General features: G+C 42.4%; 2 protein-coding genes across 5 annotated transcripts in view; one reads left to right on the forward strand and one right to left on the reverse strand.

Moving 5' to 3' along the window:
- The window catches only part of FGD6 (FYVE, RhoGEF and PH domain containing 6), a 51209-nt gene extending 29366 nt beyond the window's left edge, over positions 1 to 21843 (reverse strand). The window contains exons 1-2 of the mRNA XM_083573404.1: positions 21490 to 21843; positions 7268 to 9692 (exon numbers count right to left, since the gene is read on the reverse strand). Of these exons, the coding sequence (XP_083429530.1) occupies positions 7268 to 9692; positions 21490 to 21502 (2438 nt within the window). The 5' untranslated portion in view covers positions 21503 to 21843. The remainder of the gene's footprint in view (positions 1 to 7267; positions 9693 to 21489) is intronic.
- A 96-nt stretch (positions 21844 to 21939) lies between these two features.
- The window catches only part of VEZT (vezatin, adherens junctions transmembrane protein), a 34387-nt gene continuing 32539 nt past the window's right edge, over positions 21940 to 23787 (forward strand). For all 4 annotated transcript variants that reach the window (XR_014538922.1, XR_014538923.1, XM_083573428.1 and 1 more), the window contains exon 1: positions 21940 to 22075. Coding sequence is in view for 2 of the 4 variants with exons in the window: in XM_083573428.1 (XP_083429554.1) it covers positions 22040 to 22075 (36 nt within the window). In the remaining 2 variants the exon portion in view is untranslated. The remainder of the gene's footprint in view (positions 22076 to 23787) is intronic.

Below are 23787 nucleotides of genomic sequence, written 5' to 3' on the forward strand. Positions count from 1 at the left end.
ACACTGTATTATAATGCTTTGGCTGAGGCATAGTCACTGTTCATTAAATAAGGCTACTTCATTGCTAATACAATCCTAAATTCTTTAACATATCCCAAAGAAATGAGACAGCAATCCACTTAAGATCTGCTACTAAGACTGTTTCACGGTTACTATAATGGCCTTCCAAGAGCATTACAAACTAAACATCCTGGTGGATGCCTTTTAAATTTTCCAGACAGATGCAAAAATGTATCTTTGTCAATGTTTGGGAGCAAGCGCAGGATGTCTCTATATGCATGGTTTTGTTTATTTTCTGTGACACAACCATGAAAGGTGTCCTCCTTAATTTAGTTTTTTATGGATTCAAGGACATATTTTTACAATACAGTGCACAGTGGCGCTAGAAGACCGTGGCCCAATACACACTACACATATGATACCACTTTATACAGTCATGCCTTCCTCCAAGTAATTATGGGAGCCATAGTTTAAGAGAGTTGAGAGTTATTAGGACACCCCTATTCCCCGCAACCGAGCTACAATTTAGAAATTGTGGCTTAGCAACCAATCCCTCTTCCTAGGGCACTCTGAGCAGGCATGTATAGGATTGCAGTGATAATGTATATAATATATTTATACACACACTAGTTATTATAGAAGTCAGCTCAAGTCTGCAAATGTGGGAGTCATAAAGCCATAGCAGAGGCTTGTAATATTGCAGGGTGCTCCCTGACCTCGGCTGACCAGCACTCCGAGCTTTACAATGTATTGGAATGTATTGACCTTAAATGGAGTTGTGTTTCCTCTGGGCAGTGATGACCCTATATGGTGATGTGTGTAATAAAAGCCTTGACCGGATGAGGTAACGTGAGACATTGGCAAACGGCCATGCGGCTGGAGAGAACTAAGGAGAATAAATCGGGGGAGAGCAGAGAGAGGATCTGCTCTTACCATCATGAAAATATTGCTGGCTTTCTGTGTCATTTTTCTATGCTAAGCCATCTCATGACGGCTGGACTCCGTCATGCAAACAAAAATGTTTTCTGACAGCTGCCACAATAATTTTTTTTAAGTGACACCTGGGGACTCCACACTGCTAGGACCCAAGATGCTGTCACTTTTCATTAGATACACCCACCTTCTTATAGCAACTCAGAGAGGAAGGCCACCCTGACATCATGAAGGTGCTTGTTCCTCTATTGCTAGCATATAATCAAATGATTTTTAAAAAGTATGTTGCTTAGTAAGACATTTATTGAATATTTTGGAGGAGCAGGGAGCATAGTTCTTTCAAACTACTTTTGCCTTCCAAATCAATTGGCCTAGAAATAATTGGCAAAGAATGAAGTGCTATAACGTAGCTCAATCGTGCCAATATTTTCAGGACACACTGTTTTGCTAGTCTTATGCATTGTACAGCAAGTCTGATATAAGTGAACTATGAAAGAAAAGACAAAGTTTAGGGGTAGGTATTATTATTAGTTCAAGGACACATTTCAGTCAGGCAGAAACTTGAATCAGAGTTGGAAGACACCTTCCCGATGCTCATCTAGTGCTAAGCCCCATTCTGACCTCTAGGAAAGGTTATTCCCAATTCTAGGAGCAACCAAGTTCTGAAACCTGGATCTCATGACAAACTACTTGAGGATCCTTATGAAGACAGGATGACGTGTTAAGCAGCACAGCCCTGGCCACTGTGAGAAGGCACTCAGGGCCTTGTCCAGGGAGAGGACCCAACACCTTAGTCTTAGCGGAGAACAAAGACCTAGCAGAAAAACTCATGGCTTACATCTGTCCACAACATTACTGTGCAAGTGACAGAGGTGCAGCAATCCTAAAAGCAACTGAATACACCTGAAACCATGTTTATCTTCTCCCCTTAGATTTCTTATTAATTCGATAGAATCTCTTTTAAACATCTGTCCAATGCTCCTTTTTTATTTGAACTCCTGACCTCATACCAGTTTTTCAAATTTACGCAATATCCTTGAATAAGTTTACAAAATGAACGAAATGTACAATGTGCCCACTTCCTTTGAAATATTAATCTCCCACGTTTTCAGTGTCAAGGATTACCGCATATAAGCTATTTTGGGAAGAGAAACTTCTGCATTAGCAGTCATGTGAAACAAGTCACCATTAAATCACTGCACTAGTCTTTGAGTAAGAATGCCCTGTTATATCATGTGAGCCAGCTACCTCTCAAACACACACACACACACACACACACACACACGCCACAGCAAGAGTCTCTTTCGTTGAACTTAAAGACTTTGCACTTCTTGAAAAAGTATCAGCTCAATCACAATGCAAGAATATTGCACTAGGTGCTGCCTTATTAACTTTAAGTTCAGAGCAGGTAACAAAAAAGCAAACCAGGGAAATATGTAGAGTAAAATATTTCCAACCACAACTCTCAGCATAATTTCAACAGAAAATGAGACTGCTACCAGACATTTTGCAAGGCAAATTTATCTCGCTAGACCCAAAATCTTAAGATTTCTTTTTACAATGATTAAAGATGCAGGATTACTGGGATTAACAGTGGGCATTTTTGACACAGTAGTCCAGAGGAGAACCTCAGGCCTGGGACCAAAGGTGACTTCTCTTCCTGGCCCCCAAGGCATACACTACACCCTCCCCCAGCACAGCACTTCTTCTCAGGCCACTGGTTCTGCTCAGTGGCGTAGCGTGGGTTGTCAGCACCCGGGGCAAGGCAAGTAATTTGCGCCCCCTAACCCGTGGATTTGCGCCCCCTAACCCTAACCCCCAGATGTTGCGCCCGGTGTGGCCGGCCCCCCCTGCACCCCCCACGCTACGCCACTGGTTCTGCTTTGCACCCCCCTTGAATGTTTCTACCTGCCTGGAATGTGTCCCTGAACTGTGATAAATGTTGCTTGCTTGGATGGAAGGATAGTTGGGAGTGTGTGTACAAACTATTTTATGGTACAAATAATGTTGTTGTTATTTATATATCACCTTTCATTTCAAGAAGAAATAGCAACATCTGCACACCGTAATATCAAATCTGATGCTTCAATTCTGGGGAGTTGATACTTATTTTCAACTTAACAGCATAACCAGCAGCTAGTTTATCAGTATACAGTAAATACTCATTGGAAGTCTCATTTGGATACTCTCTTAAGTGTGTCAAAGACCTATCAATTACACACAATTTTACCTTGTGCCACCTTCAGATGCATGCAAGTCCACATAAATTATTGCAAGAATTGTCAAGTTCACATAATACAAATGAAGACTTCCTAAACATATTAAGACAGTTTAGCAAGAGTAAAAATAAAAAAAAACTTGTACACTTAACAGTATTAAAGAAAGGCACACCTGATTCCTATAAATAAATCTTCATGGCTGCACAGTCAACCCTAGTGGTCACTTAACTGAAAAAGGTGCCCCATCAATGAAACAAAATTTAGTCTTGATCAACAGCAGTGTAGCAGAGGATGTGTGCAGTTGACAAGTTGCACCCAGCATGCTCCAACATCGCAACATCAACTGTTACAGAGTGTGTGCCTTTCAAACCTCACCTGGCTTCTCAGAATAGCTTGGGCTGTGCTACTCAATCTTATATAAAAATTTATTGTAGCAACAAAGGATCCCCTGGTGGCTTTTGATCCTTAACTGAACCCAAACCCAACCCATTGTAAGTGAAGCCATCCTAATTTTACCCCACCCCTCCTTTAAGGAGAGAAGAAACAAAATACAAATGTGGTCTGTTAATTGGGTGTCATGCTGTAGGTTGTGAATAAAAATGTGTCCACTTATAAATATTATGGATAGTTGCTACAGGAAAGCTGCAAAACGTTCAGGTACATATTGGGCCAGTTCAGATTTACCTTCACCAACAAGCTAAACCATAATTTAGCATCTGAGAATAAGCACAGGGACCACTATCTCCTTTCCTTCCTTTAGAATTTATTTATTTATTAAATTCATACTCCGCCCTGCCTCTCAAAGGACCCCAGGCTAGCACCTCAATCCTAGTTAGCTAGTCAGGTCTTTCAGACATAACTGGGAACTAGCTAAGTGTGGTTTAATGCCAGTTTACTAACTAGGATCTTAAACTATGGTTTGAAGTGTGTTTGATGTGTTGTGCATATAATCTAATCCCAGTTCATCTTAACACCAGCTTCTTAACAACATTTGTCTATGCAATAGTTATATGACAACATTCACAGTAGAATGATGATGGACTTATATTTCCTGCTAGCATATTTTCTGATCCCCATGTAGCTATCCAAATAGCCAGAAAAACAATATGGAAGTGCTATACAGAATCTATTGGCTGTGCATAGCATACAAAATGTCAGAGCAACCCCCTGCCCTAATATTTTATTAGCTTCTTATCAAACAAAGCATAGGTATCAGCACTCTGCATTTCTATGCACAGAGAGAATAAAGGAAGAACTCATGTGCAGACATGTCTAAATAAATCCTAAGTTACCATATTGTTCACATTAGTGGAAGCTGTAAAAGCAATAAGGGAAACAGGTCTGAACACCACAGGGCTTTTGTCAGCTTTCAGTATCTTGGCATTGCTTTGGGTCTTTTTATGTGCTACTAATGTCATGCTATTCCTGCCTTGATGTGCACCTTACTTGGCACCCATCCCTACTAGTTAAGTATACAGCTATAACTCATTCTGATCTCCCTGGGAACTTAATCTTCAAAATGACTGAGTCGCAATGATGAGGGGTTTGGTTTAGTTAAACACCTGGACCATGGCTCCAACATAGTTAACAATGGCCCTCAATTCCATAGAGAGGGTATTTAGACAAATGGCACTAATAATAAGAATAACCCTACCTCCAATTATACAAACATAAAACTAGCATGTTAAGGAGAAGACCAGGCTAACTCTTGTCAGAGCTCTTGTTTTCCATCTGCATGGAATTTTGTATTTTGGTTTTTAATAAAGTGAAACAGTCATTGCTGCAGTTCACCACCTGCAGCTTGAAAGTTTTGCCATATGATTATCTGCTCATCTAGAAAGCTCCTGGCTTGCACCAGTTTTTGACAGCTTGGAAATACTACCTTAGTACAATACCAAACACACAAAAAACATTTGAACCCATTTACTCTTGCTGTTAAATTTCTACGACCTCCCATGGCTTTCAGTATTGAAGGGAGTGGAATCCTTTCCTTATCCAAGATGCATAGGAAATCCTTTTCTACAATCTGATTTACTATAAAGAATAACAAGAATCAGGGGTTCTAAAACAGGGATTAGAATGTCACCATAAAGGGAGAGGAGCGGGCAGAATCTAATACTAACTTGTATTTCCTGAGCTAGCTGTTGCTGAAAATAACATACAGGAAAAGGCTGTTGTCCAGTCGTACAAAGAGGCCTTTCATCCATTCTGATTTTGTTAGACTTTCCGCTTCTCTTTTAAGTTACAAGTGTCTTCTGTGATCGTGTCGTAGGACATTGCTCTTACAGGAAGATCATGTTTTTTTCGGGGGGGGGGGTGTTTGGCAATCCTCCTCTCACTAAGCTGCTACTCAGTCCAGGAGGGAAGCTGCCATTGGAACAGAATTCTATAAAAGGATGTACTGCTTAAAAAGCAAACTAATTTATGGTTTAAGAAGAATGCTACTACTAATTATTAAAATAAAAGGGGTAGTGGTAATTTTTTTTTGTTATTTTTTGTGTTACTGGCACAGCAAATTACTGGTGAAAGCTGTTCACTGTTATTAAAATTTTGTGGTCCGATATCAAATGTGACAGGGTTCAAATGAATATCCTAGGACATGGGTCAGCAAACTAAGGCCCAGGGCTGGATTCGGCCCAATTGCCTTCTGGATCCAGCCTGTGGACAGTCCGGGAATTGCCGCGTGGATCGACATGGGGATTCTGATCATTCAGGCTGTGCCATCCCCCCCCCCCCCGCAAAAACACTGCAGCAGCGCCTGGCTTCTCCCCGCCCTGCCTAGAGGAGGAAGGGGGCTGCGCTTTGTTGAGCCGCAGTTGGCTAAGCGCCCTTTTAAGCAGCCCCTCTCTGGAGCCAGCCCTTTAGCGCTGCTCATCATCCCTCCACCGCGGCCGCCGCCAGCCCCTGCCGCTCGCAAGGCACAGGTAAGCAGCCATCGGGGCTCGTCCGGTACTGTGGAGAAGGGAGAAGAGATATATTCCGGCCCACCGCAAGGTCTGAGGGACAGTGGACCGGCCCCCTACAGAAAAAGTTTGCTGACCCCTGTCCTAGGACTTACGGAAGGTTTATTCACACTGTACATTTTAAGAACACTTCAGCTACTCTTTACTTCTAATAAAAACTTTTACTCTGTTTGCTAAAGTTTATGGTGCTATTTTAAAACAAAATAAAACAGGGTGCTTATTCCTTACATGCACATTATGGTGGGGTGATCTGGGCACTGGGGTGCAGATCTTCCTTCCTCTTTGAGAAATGTATGAATTGGTAAAAGTATCCTGTGGAAATTACTCAAAACTTCATGCATATGCCTAACAGTCCCTGGGCTGTATATGGTACAAACAATTTAAGACATATAGTGTATAGCTTTAAAAAGGTTCCCTGCAGTCAAGTTATGTCCAACTCTTCCTTGAACATGCCTGTGCACACATACACCAGGTGTACATATCCAGCTGCAACAGGAGAAAAAGCACCTGGAGGTCTCCTCTGCACAGCAGGTAAGAGGGCAGGGATGAACAACATTACTTTGTGGGGAATCAATGTAAGGAACCATATCTGCCTTTCCACCTGACTCAGCTAAAGATTTAAAGAACACTGATTAAAATATTGCAGTAAGAGATGGCAATTTCCTTGGAGAACCATTTCTCCAGTTTATGCATAAAAGACAGGCTTTGTCTTCCCAGTCACGCCTAATAATAGCATGGGGGAAATAACCAGAATTATTGGGGAGAATTAAAAGATAGCAAAACTGGGCTATGACGAAGAATTAGGTTACAGACATTATTTAGTCACAGTCTCAAGAAGTCAGCATTAAATCAACATTAAGTGTCTAACCAGGGATGTGTCGAGGTTTAAGAAATAACACTTTCCAAAATGACAAGTTATTCAACATCTCTGCTGATCATGTATGGATGCAAAAATATGGAGCGATATGGCCAACGTAATTCATTAAATATGACTTCCCAGTCCTTGAGGATACAATCGGGAGTGTGTCAGATGGAATATACTAGGACACACACAGGATTGCATTGTGAAAGTCTGCAGAAAGAGTCTAACCAACCGTTTGTGTAGATGGACACCAAAATGTATATGATTTGCTCCCAACTCCAGTATCCTACCTGCTAAACTCAGAACAGCTCCTTGTTGAATCATACAGTTCTTGTACCTCATACACATCGGCATCGTGGTCTTCAGCACTGCTAGAATTGTGCCACTCAAAAGGTGGATTTTTATCAGTTGGCACAAAGGGTAAATTTTCATACTCTGGGATTTCTTCATAATGGCTCACATTTTCATATTCTGGTACATAGTCATGAGTAAGAGAATTCACATGTCCTTGCGATAGGAAACTCTGTTCATCCAAGGACTGTGATCTCTGGCTATTTGTTGATTCATCCTGACCCCTGGACCTCTGCTTTCCCTTTTGTGAGGATAGGCTGCCCATTTCTGCAGAATGTGCCTTTGAGGGTTTAGTTTTCCTTCCATTTGTTGCACTAGCTGCATTCCGAGTTTTGCCACGCGCTTCATCACTGGAAAAAGTAACAGTGCTGTTATCCGCCGATTGGCTACCCTTGGTCAAAAATTTCTGGAAGTCACTTTTCATTAAGCAAACAGACAGCTTCATATTTAGGAATTTCTTTAGTGAATATTTCTTTTGAGGCTCTTTTGGGGGCTCTTTTGGGTGTAGTCTGTCCATATCTACAGAAGACAAGGATTTGGCTCGAGGTTTTGTCACAGCACTTGCAAGTTGAGTGTTTTTTGCATTCTTGGTGTTTTTTAAGGCTTCCGGATTGCCAGAAAATGGAAGAATGGGATGAGGTAATTTCCAAACAGGTCTCTCCAAAGACAACTTTGGAGTATCACAGGATTGCAAAGTACTTTGTTCTTTGGCTGACAAATGCCTTATACGAGGTCGCTCCAAGGGAGGATCTAAATCTCTCTGTTCACTAGTAATGTAGGCACTTTTCTCTATCAGTTCCTCTGATGCAGCTTTTTTCAATAGTCCGGCTGCAGGGATGCTGTGCCTTTGAGGCTTCTTAGGAACAACTCTTGGTGAACTTTCATCTTTATATTCAGCATCTTTATGTTCCTTCTCTTGTGCAAAATCATCAAGGCTTTGAAAGGCAGGCAAATGCTGGTTGCACGATAATTTCACTTGCTTAGGCAAACTCATGGAAAGATTACTACACCTTATAAATCCAGGTTTTTTGTCATTAGCAGCCAACATGCAGTTATGTTCCATTATATTGTCAGCAGGATTTACTGAGTTAAGGTCTAAAGATTGCTCAGTATTTCCTACTGGGTGAGGGCTTTCATGCAGAACCTCAGGCAAGACATTTTGCTGGATCATTTCTTCAGATTCAGCAGATTCTGCCTCCGGAATCATTTTCCCAGCAACACATGAAGGACTCTCTGATTTATCAAGTGCATGTATAAGTTCTTGGTTGTTATAGGAAACACTTTGAAAAAGAACATTAATTTTTGTGGTTTTTCTAACAGCACGCTCGGAAAGCCCAGCAGAACTGCAGTCTGAAGGAAGTGCTTCTTTTGTTCCTTCTCCTGAGATATCTATGCCATCTTGCCGGATTAAACATGGAGCAGCACGTAGTTTTCTTGGTTTTGGAACTGGGGCAGATTTAGGGGATGGTGCAGAGCCTACTTTTAATGAAGATAAAGATTCATCAGTCCCTTTTGTGGAGATGCCTGCGTGCAAATCACTAGTATCAACTTTTTCCAAAGGTGCTGTGTTAAGCGAGCAACAGGAACTGTTGATATTTTCAGTCAAAAGAGGATTTTCTGACATTGCAGACTTGATATCAGGTATCTCTGCATGGTTGCTTGAATTGCCCATCATTTCCTCCAAACTGGATGATGGCGAAACCAGGTCTGTAAACTCAATTTTAATGTCCTTTTTATAACTACTCATGTTATCTTTTTCAAATTTGTTCAAAGGTGTTTGCTTCAAACAGCTGTTATTGGGGCATACACTTTGTGTTAGTACATCTTTGAGCTTTTCATCTAAAAAATTAGCCTTTAAAATTACCCTATTTTTATGTATACTTTTACCATTATGGCTATCAAGTATTGTTCTAGATTTCAGAGATGATGATGGTTGTTCAGCTCTATCAATGTTCTCTAAGTTTTCCAGCTGTTCAAAAATGGTTGGATTTTTGCAAGTATTCTCCCCATTCCCAAATTTATGCATGCATTCAAAACTGCATGAACACACAGATATAATATAAGCAGTATTTTCTCTTGGGGCTCCATTTTTGTAATTCAAATGAACCAAGTACTCAGAAGAGTCTATTTTGCATTCTTCTAAACTCTTGGAATTTTTCCTTAAAGGTGATGGCACAGTTTTAATCTCAGGAACAGGCGAACAATTGAGAACCTTTGGTTTTGGTGCTATTGCTGGTTTCGTTTTCTTTGTGGGTTGTAAAACATCTGCAAGGACAACATCTGGTTTAGGTGCCACAGGAGGTGGCACTACTTTATGTCCCACCACAAATTTTGGTTTCGGGGCCACTGGTGGCTTCTTAATTTCTAGAAGGGGAGAAGAAAGAAGAGAAATATTAGGTTGGTCTAACTGATTCTAATTAACAATACTGATCAAATAAATATAGGATGAAACTTTAAAAAGCCAACTGTACTACTGCTATTTGGGGTCATGAAGAGTCGGACATGACTAAACAACTAAACAACAACAACAAATAAGCGTTGATCACAATTTGTAATATACATTCTGGTTCAAGAGATGAGCATTGAAGAATTTGATTTATCTGATTGTTCATGATCAACAAATTATATAGCAGTGGGAAGGAAAACTGTGGTTACCATGTCCTTTAAATGCTTTCCATACTAGCCATGAAAGAATGGCAACCAATGCTAACAACGATAATTTATACCAAGTATTAGATATAAAATATAAGCTGAGAAAACCTTTTTTTAAAAAAAATCTTATATCACATTACAACCACATTTTGTAGTTTGACTGCACCTCTTTCTACTCACTTCTCCCCAAAATGCTTAAGCAAACTTTGCAAAAATTCCACAAAACTGTAGCTACTAGCCAATAAACTTTTTCATGTATCTGCTATCCTACACATAAGTATATTAGTCATCTGTATCCTAAAAGAAAGAAAAACTATCAGAACATCCAGACGCCATAATTAGTCAACACATCTGGTTCCTCCTTTTCTGCCTCTGGAGAGTATGCCATCATATGTAGAAGGAAGTGAGGAGCCTGCAGCCAGACAAGGTCAAGATAATCTAATGAAAATCAATAAATCAAATTAAATTTTCCTACCTGGCATCTTAACAGATTTTTTGCTAGCTCTGGGCGACCAAGCCAATTACAAGGCAGTCATAAATTACCATGTGCAACTTGAATAGTGTGTAGCTCACCAGACGAGAACATCCAGTTGGGACTGTGGATAAGCAGGTTCAAATCTCATTCAGTGACAGTTTCACAAGTGATCCCAGGCCAGCCATACTCCATGGGTCAAGGAGACCTTACTCCCCGGCACAACCACATCCAGTGGTCATGTACCCACCCCATCACATGTGTTCAGCATGTGTGTGATGGGACTTCATGTGCAATGTGATGGATGTAAAATTCTCCATGCAAGGTATTATATTTTTGAAAGTTTTGTGGTAATTTTTTTTTTAATATTGGAATCTGCCCTGAATACTCTAACAGTAGAGAGGGATGTCTTAAAGCAGGTGGTCTCCAAAGCAAAAGCAAAAAGCTTCAACCACTTATTTTCTCAGCAGCAACTGCAAGCACTGCTGTTTCATTAATTAAATATTAATTTATAGCAGATGATGAAAAAATACAAATAGATTAAAATATTTTAGCTCATTTCTAATTCACGTTCTGAGTAATTTCTGTTGAGGAGTCTAATAAAAAGGTCAAGCACAGACAATGAAAGGCAATGTCATGAAGTGCACCTTGTACTAAACACAAGGTTGGATTTACTAAAAGTTTAATTTATGCCATCAAAACAATGATATTGCTTCAAAATATAGTCAGGTAGATGTTTTCCTCTAAGTCTGAGCTTCGAAGACGATTTTGTTGGATGTGATCCACCTTCAAGGATCTGAATTATTTCCACATCTAAGCAACTAACCCTGCCATATATTTTATCTTTAATTAATGGATTTGCAGTCTCCATATTCACTGTGATAAACTTATCTGTAGGCGCTGCATAAACTAAAAGTCCCATACCATTTAATCCAGCTATTTATTACAAACTATTCTTACATGCCTTTTGGGGGGAAACAATCTACAGCTTTACCCCCTGTAAGAGGAAGACTTTGTGTGTAACCTTCCACTTGCAACACTCAGGCCAACTTAGAATCACTTTAATATATTTTCAATCATTTCTAAGAGGTTGTGAGTCCTCCAACCCCCACAGTTTCATCCCACAAATTTTAACAGTTACCTTCTCTCTATTAATTGTAGAAGTTACTAAGTTTCCTCCTTTGGCATGCGAGAAATTCATTATGACCTGTACGATGAAGTACTTTTTATGATGAATGTCTCCTTTGCAGTTCATGGAATTACATCCCTAAAATATTTCTGTTCACCTGCTCCATGTCAAAGTCATCCACAACTCATCTGTTAATTTTAAGCTTATCACCAATCACCAACCACCACCCTGAACTTAGAATGTATTTTTAACATCAGCTAACTTGCCAACTTCATGCTCGGTGATTTCCGTAATGTACGGGGCAAACAAGTGCAGACATGGTGATCCCTCATCCATCTCTTGAAAGAACATTCATCTTCCAGACCTACTATTTTTCAGTCATAAAACAGCTACATAAATTGCACAGCCTACGGCAGTCTGGAAAACAATTCATATAAAAGACACTATAAACCTATGTCCTTCTTCAGACAACTTTCCAATTATCCTACAGCTTTTCAGAACCCACTCCTGAACAGGGGAGGAGCATATGCCTGAGCTGCACAGGACGGGTGCACTCCCGAGGGGTGCGGGGTGCGGAGGTTGCCCTCCCAGGCACAGGATAGCCGCTCGGGTGCACGGAGCGGCGCACAAGCCCTGCAACTGGGGACAGAGCGAGCCACTGATGGCAGACATTTGCTGCACCACCCGCCCGTGACTCCCAAGCCTCCCCTGAGCTGTCAAAACAAAGGGGGAAGGGGCAAAGCAGCGCATCTCCCCCTCCCCCCGACGGCTCGGGGTAGGCTTGGGAGTTGCAGGCAGGTGGCCTGCCAAATGTCACCCCTCTTCAGCGAAGACACCCTGGGTGGTCCACCTCTACCACACACCCCTTCCTCTGTCCCTGCTCCTGAACAGCTTTGAGGTGGTGAGTGGGAACAGAAGCAGACAAGGAACAATATGACGATGTGTGTAGCTTGCAAGAACATGTTTCTCAATGCTCAGGGCAGAAGAGGAAGCTCAGCTCAGAAACTTCTACACCCAGGAACTTCCTGGACTTGTTGCCTTGTAGTTCCTTCCTTCAACCCGAACCAAGTGATGGCACATGAGTTCACTAGTTTGAGAAAGACTACAGATTCAAATCCTAACTGTGTCTTTTCCTTTATGGCTATACATAAAAGCGAAGCCCTCTCACTAAGATAATTACACATTGTGCTCATACAGACAACATCCTCTCGATTCAGTATAAAAATCCACTTGTGTGTATAGTGTTGGACTTCAGTGGCCACCATATATCAGTGTACTATTGGTTCATCATAATGTATCTATTAATTTATGGTTTTTAAAACAATGCCTACAATCTCTTCTACCTATTCTAAAATAACTATGTTTTTTCCAATCCAAAGACTAAAAAAAAAAAACACTACACCAAAAGCTTTCATCCTCAAGTTGTCTCAAGTAGCACTCTGGACAGATATTAATTTCTTAAGGATTATCCTCAAACAAAAGTTCACTTTGTGGCTATCAGCAACCAAGCATCTCCCCATCTTGGTTTCCTAGCAATTAAATGGAATAGTCATCTATGATATCACAGAACATCACCTTTTCATAGAAAACCCCTTCATAATTTTTCAGCAGCCTCAGACGTTAATCAACAACCCGTCTCAGACAATTCAATTTAACTCAGGTTGAAACTTGCCTTTTCCTTTATTTATATCATGAGGTGCATTTCCCACACATGTCAAGCGTGAATCATACTCAGCTGGGTTTAATAGGCACAGCCCATCTGCTCACCAAGGCGCTCCAGACTCCTTTAAACAGGATACTCAAATTCTCTTCCAGTCGCTCCTCACAAATGCAGAATCGTCCATAAGTTTTCTGGATAAGAGCTGCTCTTCGTGGACACAAAGAGGAACTTCATGAATGCCTGTCTCAATGGCCTTCTGCCATGCCCTGAACCTCTGCACTTCTCAGACCAACTATATGTCTTTTCTTTTGTTATGCAATGCCAAACAGATATTCTGTCTCCTTTCCCTCCCATCATTGACTTTTTTCTTACATAAACTCATATTTTTTTAAAATTCCCTCATTATAAAGGTTATCATTTTGAATCTAAAGAGCACCAGGCAACGTGTAAAAGTGAATACAGCATTTCCACCTTCTCAGTCTTACACTGCAAACCTTTTCTCCCTATTCTGTTTGCTCAGTGCCTGTGATTTTTCCCTCCTTTCAGGTGCACGAGTGTTCAACATAAACACAAAAGGAAATGACTCACAACATCCCGGAAGATAGGAAGCAATCTTTCAAAACATGGGATTGGGGAAGATATATTTTCTAAAACTGTGGCGGTAATTGACATAAATGCATTCCAAGTCCAAAAGGAAAACATTAATTTAAACCCTTAACTTGCTTAATGCCATGATGAAGGAAAACGGGAAAATCGTGAATAGCTTTAAAACGAATACAGAAGAGATGAACAAACAACTTCCTTAATCCGGATGGTGCAGCTGTACCTGAATAAATAGTGGAATTTTTAAAGGATCAAAAGGACACCTTACCCTGCTAATCTAATTTTTTAGCCTTTCAAATAAAAACACTGAAAGAGAGTAATGTTCATCTAGTTGACTTCCTATTTGTAGCGTATTGCCCTCATCTGTGGTACTATGAAGAGTTCCTGGTTTTCGAAAACAGAATAAAAACTGCAGTTTAGTGCATTCAGATTAAGAGCTCAAAATTAGGACTTTGTTTTGCAACTGCATCACCAGAACTATATTTCTTCCAAGGCATAGTCTCCAACTTCCAGCCTGATCATAAAGATGTTTACTTGGTGGTCCCTTCAATTTGGTACAATAGATGTACAGTCAAATCCTATGCATGTTTACATAGAAGACAGGACATTAAGTTCAGTAGGCGTCACTTGCAAATGTGCCTAAGGCTGCAATCCTATGTGCACATACTTGAGAGCAAGTCCCTTGAGTTTAGTGGGAGTTAATTTCAAGAAAACACACACAAGATCAGAGATCGTTGTAGCTTTTAAAATGACATCACCACTTTTTATGGACCTGCACCTGAACATTTATGCTCGCAGAACATAAGGCCACATGAGCATATATTTCAAAGCAAAAAATGCATATTAATCTGATACTTGCTGAATATGCTTTGGGGGGCGGGGGGAAATGTGCATCCTCATCCTGATACATTTTTGTCAACCAAAGAAACAAACAAGCCTTCCAACATTTTTTTGTCATAGTGCTCATCCCAAGTCCCTAAATCACTAAATCTGGCAAATTAATTGAGCAAGCACAAAGCCCAATTTCTAGACTTGCTATGTCAGCAATCAGATATGCAGGGACAGTAGCTACACTGCCACACTGTTACAAAATGAGGTTTTAAGATGTTCAACTGGTTCTGCTGCAAAGCTGACATAGTGGGAGGAAGCCCTGCCAACATTCAATATTCTACCTTCTCCAGCCCTAAACCATCCTAACTCAAGTTTATAAATGGGGTTATATTAATTCACACCCTGATTTTAAAGTTCACTAAAGGCTATACAGTGGTACCTCGGATTACATCCGCTTCGGGTTACATACGCTTCAGGTTACAGACTCCGCTAACCCAGAAATAGTACCTTGGGTTAAGAACTTTGCTTCAGGATGAGAACAGAAATTGTGCTCTGGCGGCGCGGCAGCAGCAGGAGGCCCCATTAGCTAAAGTGGTGCTTCAGGTTAAGAACAGTTTCAGGTTAAGTACGGACCTCCGGAATGAATTATGTACTTAACCCGAGGTACCACTGTATACCTAAACAAATATTCAGTCATGTAGCCAAATTTAGCTTCTATGTAACCACGTCCACTACATACTCTAGGACTCTTGACATATCAAGTGGGGGAAATGCAGGAGATGAAAGCTTACTGAGTGTTTGCCAATAATGTGCATGTTACTTATGAGATCTATTTTATGACCTTCTTCAAGATTGAAATTCTCTCATTCAAGAGCAGACATACTTACCAGAGTGGTCTAGCTGCTAGGAAAACTCCACTGGCTCGTTCAGACTACTCCACTGTTAAAGCTACTCTTTGCCACCCCCAAAATGCAAACAAATCCAGTTGCAAGGAAAAAAACCTTGTTTGAGCATCTCCCCAAACCAACCATCACAAATCCTGGAAAATGCATTGTTAAACTAAACCCAAAGCTAACAATAGTCCACATCATCCTAACACTGCTCTGAAAAGAAACTGGCAACTCAGAATTATCAAAGTCTTAGGTACCTACAGAGTTAACATGTACATGCAAGGATTAGCTGTCTTTTTTACACTGTGGAACCCTTTTAACCTTCTCTCAAGCATCACCAAAGCTTCTGTCTCTGATTCAATAGACAGGCCTTAGAAGGTTTCAAAAACATTTCCAACAGATCAATGGAAACATAACACTGCAGATCAATTCGTTTTAATTTTAAGGAGCAGGCCCTGGCTTCACATGTTCCTTCTCTTGCTATGCCAGTTGCTCATGGTGCAATGTTACATCTAGTTAGCTGTAACCCAGTTTAGCCCTGCAAACCTTGGTTAACATACGTCTGTGCAGATGCAACAGCCACACCATGGTTACGAGTGTAGGAGGGATGAAAGGGGTGGGGTGGGGAGTTAATGTAGGTGAGGGATGGAGAGCCCTTTCCCATCTCTTTGTGGTTAAGATATCACCAGCATTTCTGTGCTAGGTTATTGAGATGTTTTTACCAGCTTTGTAACAGTACCACAAAATGTGGATTGGAATACATTTTGCTGCTTATTTCACAATGCACTTCACTAAGTGCAATTTTGTAATTGGGTAACACTGTTGTTCTTCATTCCCAAATTGTTTCTGGTAATAGGAAACTCCCTTCAATTCAATTTGGAACCTGTTGGCATTTACAATATTTATTGGAGAACTATTGGGAAAACCTCAGTTTCCACAGAAATTCCCTCCCAACTGGTAACAATGGCACATGTCCACGAATGCCTCTTGTCGTATTGCTTGATTTTAAAGGGCCTCTAAAAATGTTCTCATTTTTGCCTAGTTGCTTGCCACCAAGCACAGGTTAGAAAGAACTTTCAAAACACATGTGCCAAATCTCATTTTACATGTGCACATGTGCTAAATCTCATTTTACATTCTAAAATGTAAAACACCAGATCCATTATAAATCCAAGCTTTGCAAGCAGAACAAATTTTTGTTCTGAACCAGATAGGTACAAACTTTGGCTGCATCACAATTACAAAAACAAACACCTGTGGATGTGTCCCATCAATGCAGGCATTTCCATTTGAGCAGCAGGACTTTTGCCCCCCTCTGCCTCCTGTGCATACATACCCTGTGTCCTCCCCAAATCTGGCTCCAGAGAGTTGGAGGGATCTGCCGAACAGATTTCTGGGGCATGCACTGAGAGGTGGGTGACATTCCATTGCACAAGCAGAAATCCTTGTGCTGCAGAACATTCACAGAGTGCTATGTTGGATATAACCCTAAGGGTTCAAATACTGAAACATTTATTGATTCAACTCTCTGTCTAATTATTTAATACTTAAAAGTAAATACTATTTGCTTCCAGGAACCTTTTTATCTTGATTAGTCACCTTCCCCCTACCATTTTCTAATTATTAACTTAATTTTAGCACTAGGAATACACCTCCAAGATTATGAGCCATTTTGATCTTGGAATGAGATCTAATTGAGAAGACAGTGCAATTAGCAAAGTATGAACAAAAAAATATGGTGGGTGTCCTAAAGTAACTGCTAAACAGCAGAAAATTATCCAAGTCAGTTACATGTGCACTATTACAGCTTTGGTAACATAAACAATATATTGCCAAATAATTAAAATGCAAACATAAAAATAATTCTGCTCTCAATGATGTGCCAATTAATAAAATTGCAAAGACAGCTAGGTAGTGCAGAGACTTAATGGGTTTAAGGCATTACTCCAAAATGCTTCCACAGACATCTGAGGAGCAACCATGGGACAAGCTGAAATATGTCTACATTTGACCATAGACCGCAATCAGTAATGGAATCCTTCCCATTAAGGAAACATCGTAAGTATCCATTATGCCTTATATCTGTTTTTTGATACTTCCATGAAAGGAGCTGATAAGGATGATTTATCTGCCGCTTTCCATTCAATGAAGAGTGTTCTTATTTATGCTGCTCATGAAGGCATAAAGCAGCTATTAACCTAGAGAATGGGCAAACAAAAACATGGATAATGTACCTCTGTTTCACAAACGCTCACCCTTCCCTGAAAAAATACCCAGAAATACAATAACTTCTCATTTAAAGGTGAAAAAAGGTTAGGGAATGCCAAGCACTGATGCTGATCAGTTCAAATAAAAGCCTAATTAATGCCTTCCATGATTAACATATGTGACTAAACTTGTATGATCTTGATTAAGATGGGAGTATACTCTTGAAAAGGAAATAAGTATCAGTGGAATTAGCATTAATAATTCTGGTAATGCCACATAAACAAAATAATGCTCTTATAAATATTGACTGCTATAGTAAAACATGTGTATTTAAGATTGATTTTTACACAAGAGGACAATTCTCCAAACAAAGACTTAAGCTTAGAATTCTACTTTCCTACAGCTTACTCTACCCCGAAACACAAGAATTTTGCTGTGTGTTAGAAAACCCCAATGACAGTCTACAAAGTCCAGACTTCACCCAGATAATAAAACTGTGTGTCACGAAAAGGGCAACAGATAAGAATACCTAGTCATGTGTTCATGTGTGCTCCACTGCTGTAGAGACCTAGTAGCAAGCCATTATAGGTCAATGAAAATTCAGCACTGGATCTGAAGAAAGATTCACAAACCAAACACCCGTACACTTTGGTCACTTTCCATGTCATCCAGAGTATCATGGCTGCTGCAAGCTCTGCAGTTGTTTCCATGTCATTCCTGGAGTTTATCCGTTGCCTTTGTAGGTTGGGTGAACTTAATACACACCACAAACACTCTAGCACCTGGGCAGAAGATACAAATGCTCCCAGGTTGGTGTAGGACACTCTTCCCCAAGCCTTTCAGAAATTATGGACTGTAGTTTCCATTATCCCCAATAATGACCATGGTCACCATTGGCCATGCTCGTTGGGGCTCATGGGAGTTGGGAGTTCAACAACATCTGGAGGCACCAGTCTGGGGGAAGCTGGTGTAGGAGCAGCCATGAAGGCTATAGTAACCATGCTATTGTGGAGAGGTAGCTGTCTGCTATAGCAGAAACAGAGCCTTTTGACATATTAAAGATGAACAAATATATTATGGATTAATTTTACACATTTACAATGATTCCTATAAAGTGAGAACAAAGAGTGCCTAGATCTGAACAGCTGACCTCAGGCTCCATTGCTTGGCTATGTCACACAGAAACCATACACACCCTATTTAGCTACAGCTTACTTCCAAGCAAACATATTTATGATAAGGATACAAATTACTGGTAATTTTGCCAAGTGCCACACAAAACTTGACTAAACAAGGTTATCAATGAAGTTATCAGGATGAGAATGTTTCCTGCGCACACATGGCTTCTCAGACACAAGCTCTATTGAGGTCAATTAGATTTATTTCCAAGTAAGCCTATATATGATTACACTTGAAGGCTGCAATTCTATACACAATTAACTGAGAGTTAATTCAAACTCTCCAAAACCCAGGTGCAATCCTACCCCCACTCCTACTGGGAGCGGTTAGGATGTGGTGAATCTTAAGTAAATTATTTATCTAGGAGTTATCTACTCCAACTGAGGAAAGGCCTGCTTACTGCCGGTGCAAGTTAAGACAGCCCAAGTTACACTAAGAAAAAGGGGTGTGTCAAGAGTAGGGAATGGGTGGAGTAAGGGAGAAACAGATACACTGCATATTTACCAGCTCCATCCACAGGTAGCTTACACCACCAAAACTGCAGATGTTAGTATAGTTACAGGTAGGTAGTCGTGTTGGTCTGCCTTGGTCGAAACAAAATAGAAGTGTGCATGCACACGAAAGCTCATACCAATAACAAACTTAGCTGGTCTCTAAGGTGCTACTGGAAGGCTGTTAGTATACTCACCCCAAAAGGAATGAATACAAGGGCACACAGTGAAGGTTTACACTGCTTCCTGACCCCACCCAGACCAGAGAGTTAGGATGCAGCCATGGGTGTAGCCAGGATTTTGGGGGAGGGGCAGACCTTTCTGTTGGGGGGGGGCAGAACCTCAGATAGTTATGCATTTGTTATTGATTGGGGGGGTAGCTGCCCCTCTCTGCCCCCCCCCACCTAGGTAAGAGTAAGAATTGCTCTGCAAGTCCCATTAAATACAATGGAATTTAATTCTGAGCAGCTTAATTTGCACAGGAAATATACTGGTATATCTGCCTAGTAAGAATTGCTCTGCAAGTCCCATGAAATACAATGGAATTTAATTCTGAGCAGATATTCATAGGGTTCTGTTATGGTTAAGAAGCATTCTCATGCACCAACACAAAAATTCCAATTGCCTGTTTCCACAGATGCATGCACACAAACGAATTAAACCATTTTAAAACACAGTACCAATGCCTGCAAACCATTCAAACATGAGCTCCCCACAGTTTTATAATTTTAAACAAAGCTGACTTTGTTTTCCTTAATTGGGGTCATGGCATAAAATAAAATATGCCTTTGTTTTCTGAATCATGATGGGGTAGCTAGGGTCAACTTTTTTGTTCACCACAGCAAAAACTGAAAGAAAGTTTACTAAAAGACTTTCTTCCTAGGACTATTTGTTTATAAAGTGGGAGCTCTAGGCCTGAAGCCATACAGATTGCTTCTCCACAATGTTAGTAACTGAATCAATTTAAAACCACAAGACGACACAGAGTATCAGAAATGCACTCAACAAGTTACGGGTTATTATGAGTTCTATTTAACTTGAAAGCTTGCCATATGTTCATTCAACACAATAAAAGTCACCTGACCTGTCTGTGTACCTCACACAATGGCCAACTACACCTAGCAGAGTTTCTAGGTGTAGAAAAGTACAAGCATTAAAAAGAAGATGACACCTCCTTTCCCCATTAAACTAGTAAGTGTCCTTTGGGGGGGGATTAAGTTTTTTGCTGAATCTCTTTCTCTTTTGGGTACCACCTCGTGGTTTTAACAAAGACACCCACCCAAAAAAGAAGGATGGGTGGGAGAGAGAGAGGGGGGGAAAATGAAGATGAATCATTTCCTTGAGTATCTGCAGGCACAAAATAAGGAGGATAGAGTCCGACCATACCAAGCAGGAAACTGGTGCTTTTTAATTTCCTCCCCGTAGTTAGAATCACGAGAAAACAAAGACGGACTTCACAGGACACTACCGGAAAAGCAGTTACAATCTCAAAAAATAAGAGCACCAGATCATGCACTTCTCTCAGGGTACAGACCTCAAGACGAGTATTTCGGAATGGAAAGCTCTCCGAAGGGACTCCGTTGTTGCGTGAAGGGGGGGGCGCGCGCCAAAAACTGATGAGGGGCTTGGGAGAAACCGGGGGGGGCCCTCAAGTTGAGCTATAGAAACTTCCCAGTAAGTGCTCTTCTCCCACTCCAACTAAGGGGGGAAGGGACATGACACAAAAGACAACGGGACAGCGGGGTGGGGTGGGGGCTGTGAACAAGGACAGCTCGACTTCCAGCCTAGAGGAAGTTTCCCAGAAGACAACCCCCAACCAAGCCTTTAAATGGAAGCAGAGAATGAGTGGAGGCGAGAGGGGGCAAAGGGAGTTTCCTGGCATTGTCTGCATCCAGCCGCGTCTGGCTGAGTAGCCCCGATGTGTCTGCTGGGTGGGTGTGTTTCCCCCCTTGTCTTTCCTGCACCTTGACCGGTCGCAGCTGGCTTCGCCGGATGAAGAGAAACTTCTCCGCAACTTTCCTCCGCTCATCCCGTCGAGAAACTCACCGGCTGAACTCATGGTGCCTCCTTCCCACGCGCCTCTCTGCCGCTGCTGCCTGCCTGCCCCTTAACCCGGCGTCCTTTTCTTAAGACATAGCAGCTCCTCTGGAGTCTGCTGAGAGGAAAACAGGCCTCTGCTCAGTCTCGGCGGCTGCCGAAAAATGCGGCTCGTTCCCCCGACTCCCGCGGAACATCCCCGTCGAGGAGAAGCGAGAGCGACTCGCACCGAAACCAGCCCCGACAGCGACCAACTCTCCGTATAGGCTTCTGCCACAGCTACAACACGAAAGACCCCTAGAGGCCGAGAGCCGCCAGTGCAGGCTTAAAAAGCAGAACCAAAAAAAATATCTGTTCCAAGATAAGCTTCCAATCAGCGGAGCGCTACCTGGCCTGCCTTTCTCAACCCCGCCCCCTCTGTCCTTCGCGGTGGCTGCTGGGAGTCGTAGTTTTCTTACGCCCGCGGTTGGGCCATACGGGGAGATTATATACCGCCCGAGCTCGGCGGACTCGGTTTCCCGTCGTGCCTGGAGGGCAGAAGCACGGATGGCGGAGAAGGATGACACCGGAGTTCGACGACGAAGTGGTGTTTGAGGTAGCGAAAGCGCGGCCTATCTGGGGGTGTTTCTGAGGAGGCCGCAGGCGGAGGAGCCGGCGCCGCGGGTCCTTCACAGCCTCAGGCGGCGGGACGGGGTGCGGCGGCCCCGTGCGTGGACGTTGGGGGTGGGTGGGGGTACCTCGCGGGGCCTTCTGCGGGGAGCGGGGGCTGCCACAGAGGGGCCAGGAGGTTCTGAGGTGGTGCTGGTCTTTGAAACCGCCCCCCTGAGAGGGAGGGAGGGTCGCCTTTAAGCCCCAGTCGCAGCACTTGGAGGGCAGCAGCTCAGACAAAAGGGGCTGGCCATCTCGCCACAATCCCATCCGTGCCTGCCAGCCTGGAGCCAGTTCCAGTAGAGTTTAATAATAATAATAATAATAATAATTTATTATTTATACCCCGCCCATCTGGCTAGCTTTCACCAGCCACTCAGTGGCACTTGCTCCCAGGTGAGGGTGCATAAGATCGAAGCCTGCTTTTGTGGGAGGATGAAGGCACCGTCTGCCCCCCAAACCGTGGTTCTCTTTGCCATTTCTGCTCAATAGCCTTTTTATCCAAGGAGCACCCATCAGTCAGAGTTGTCGAGGCAGATGGAGGGGGCACCACAACAGGGTGCTGGTTGCCCCCATAGATTCCCCCTGTTCAAATAGCCTGGTTAGTTTTGGCAACAGCCCCCCCCCCCGGTTGAAAATGCTGCTTCTCAATGACAAGCTGTCAGATGACAGCTATCCTAGATGCACATGCTGACCTGGCTTTTATTACACAGACCTGGCTGGATGAAGCTGGGAGTGGGGTTAATCTGTCTCAGCTTTGCCCCACCGGGTTTCTCTGTACAGCCAATGTTAGTAACTCAGATATATAACATAATGGCCAACTGGCACCTTAAATCTGTGTACAGCAGCAGGCAAGATCTAGGGGAGGGGTCTGCAGTGGCGTAGCGTGGGTTGTCAGCACCCGGGGCAAGGCAAGTAATTTGCGCCCCCTAACCCGTGGATTTGCGCCCCCTAACCCGTGGATTTGCGCCCCCTAACCCATGGATTTGCCCTAACCCCAGATGTTGCGCCCGGTGCGGCCGGCCCCCCCTGCACCCCCCACGCTACGCCACTGGGGGTCTGTCCTGATTGCATCTCCTTGACCACATGTCCTCTCCAGCAGCCCACTGGGTTCAAGTGTGTATATCCGAAGATAGGTGGCTGGGGCAGAATAAGGATTCTGCTGATGTACCACCCACCCTGATGTTCAACAGTCTCTCTTCCTCAACTAGCAGGGAAGGTCTTAGGGTTGGCATTCATGCTGAGGCTTCACTGTCAGGAGTGGATCAGGATTTCATGTCTGCCATGCCAACCTTGAGTCTGTCCCAAGTAACTTCTGACTCCTATCCATGCTGCAGGACACACTCTGGATTTGGTTTTTTGCATTGAATTGGATGGTAGTGGTCTTAGAGTGGAGGAACTTCCTTTAGTTCTCTTGTCATGGTCATATCACCACCTTGTGGGGCTTAACCTTGCTGGATCTCAAAGCCTCTGCAGCAATGGGGGACCAATTAATATGGCATGCCAAAGAGCACCAGTAATATTTGAGATTATAATTCAGGGTGGTGGCCCCCTCTACCAGTCAAAGGAATAGAGGATCCTTTTAATAAAGGCAAGAACTATCAGTGAGGGAAAGGGCATAGCAGAGTGAATTCTGACCACTGACCCTCCATTTGTTAA

This window comes from Podarcis filfolensis (assembly GCF_964270895.1).
Source record: "Podarcis filfolensis genome assembly, chromosome: 10".
NCBI lineage: Eukaryota > Metazoa > Chordata > Lepidosauria > Squamata > Lacertidae > Podarcis > Podarcis filfolensis.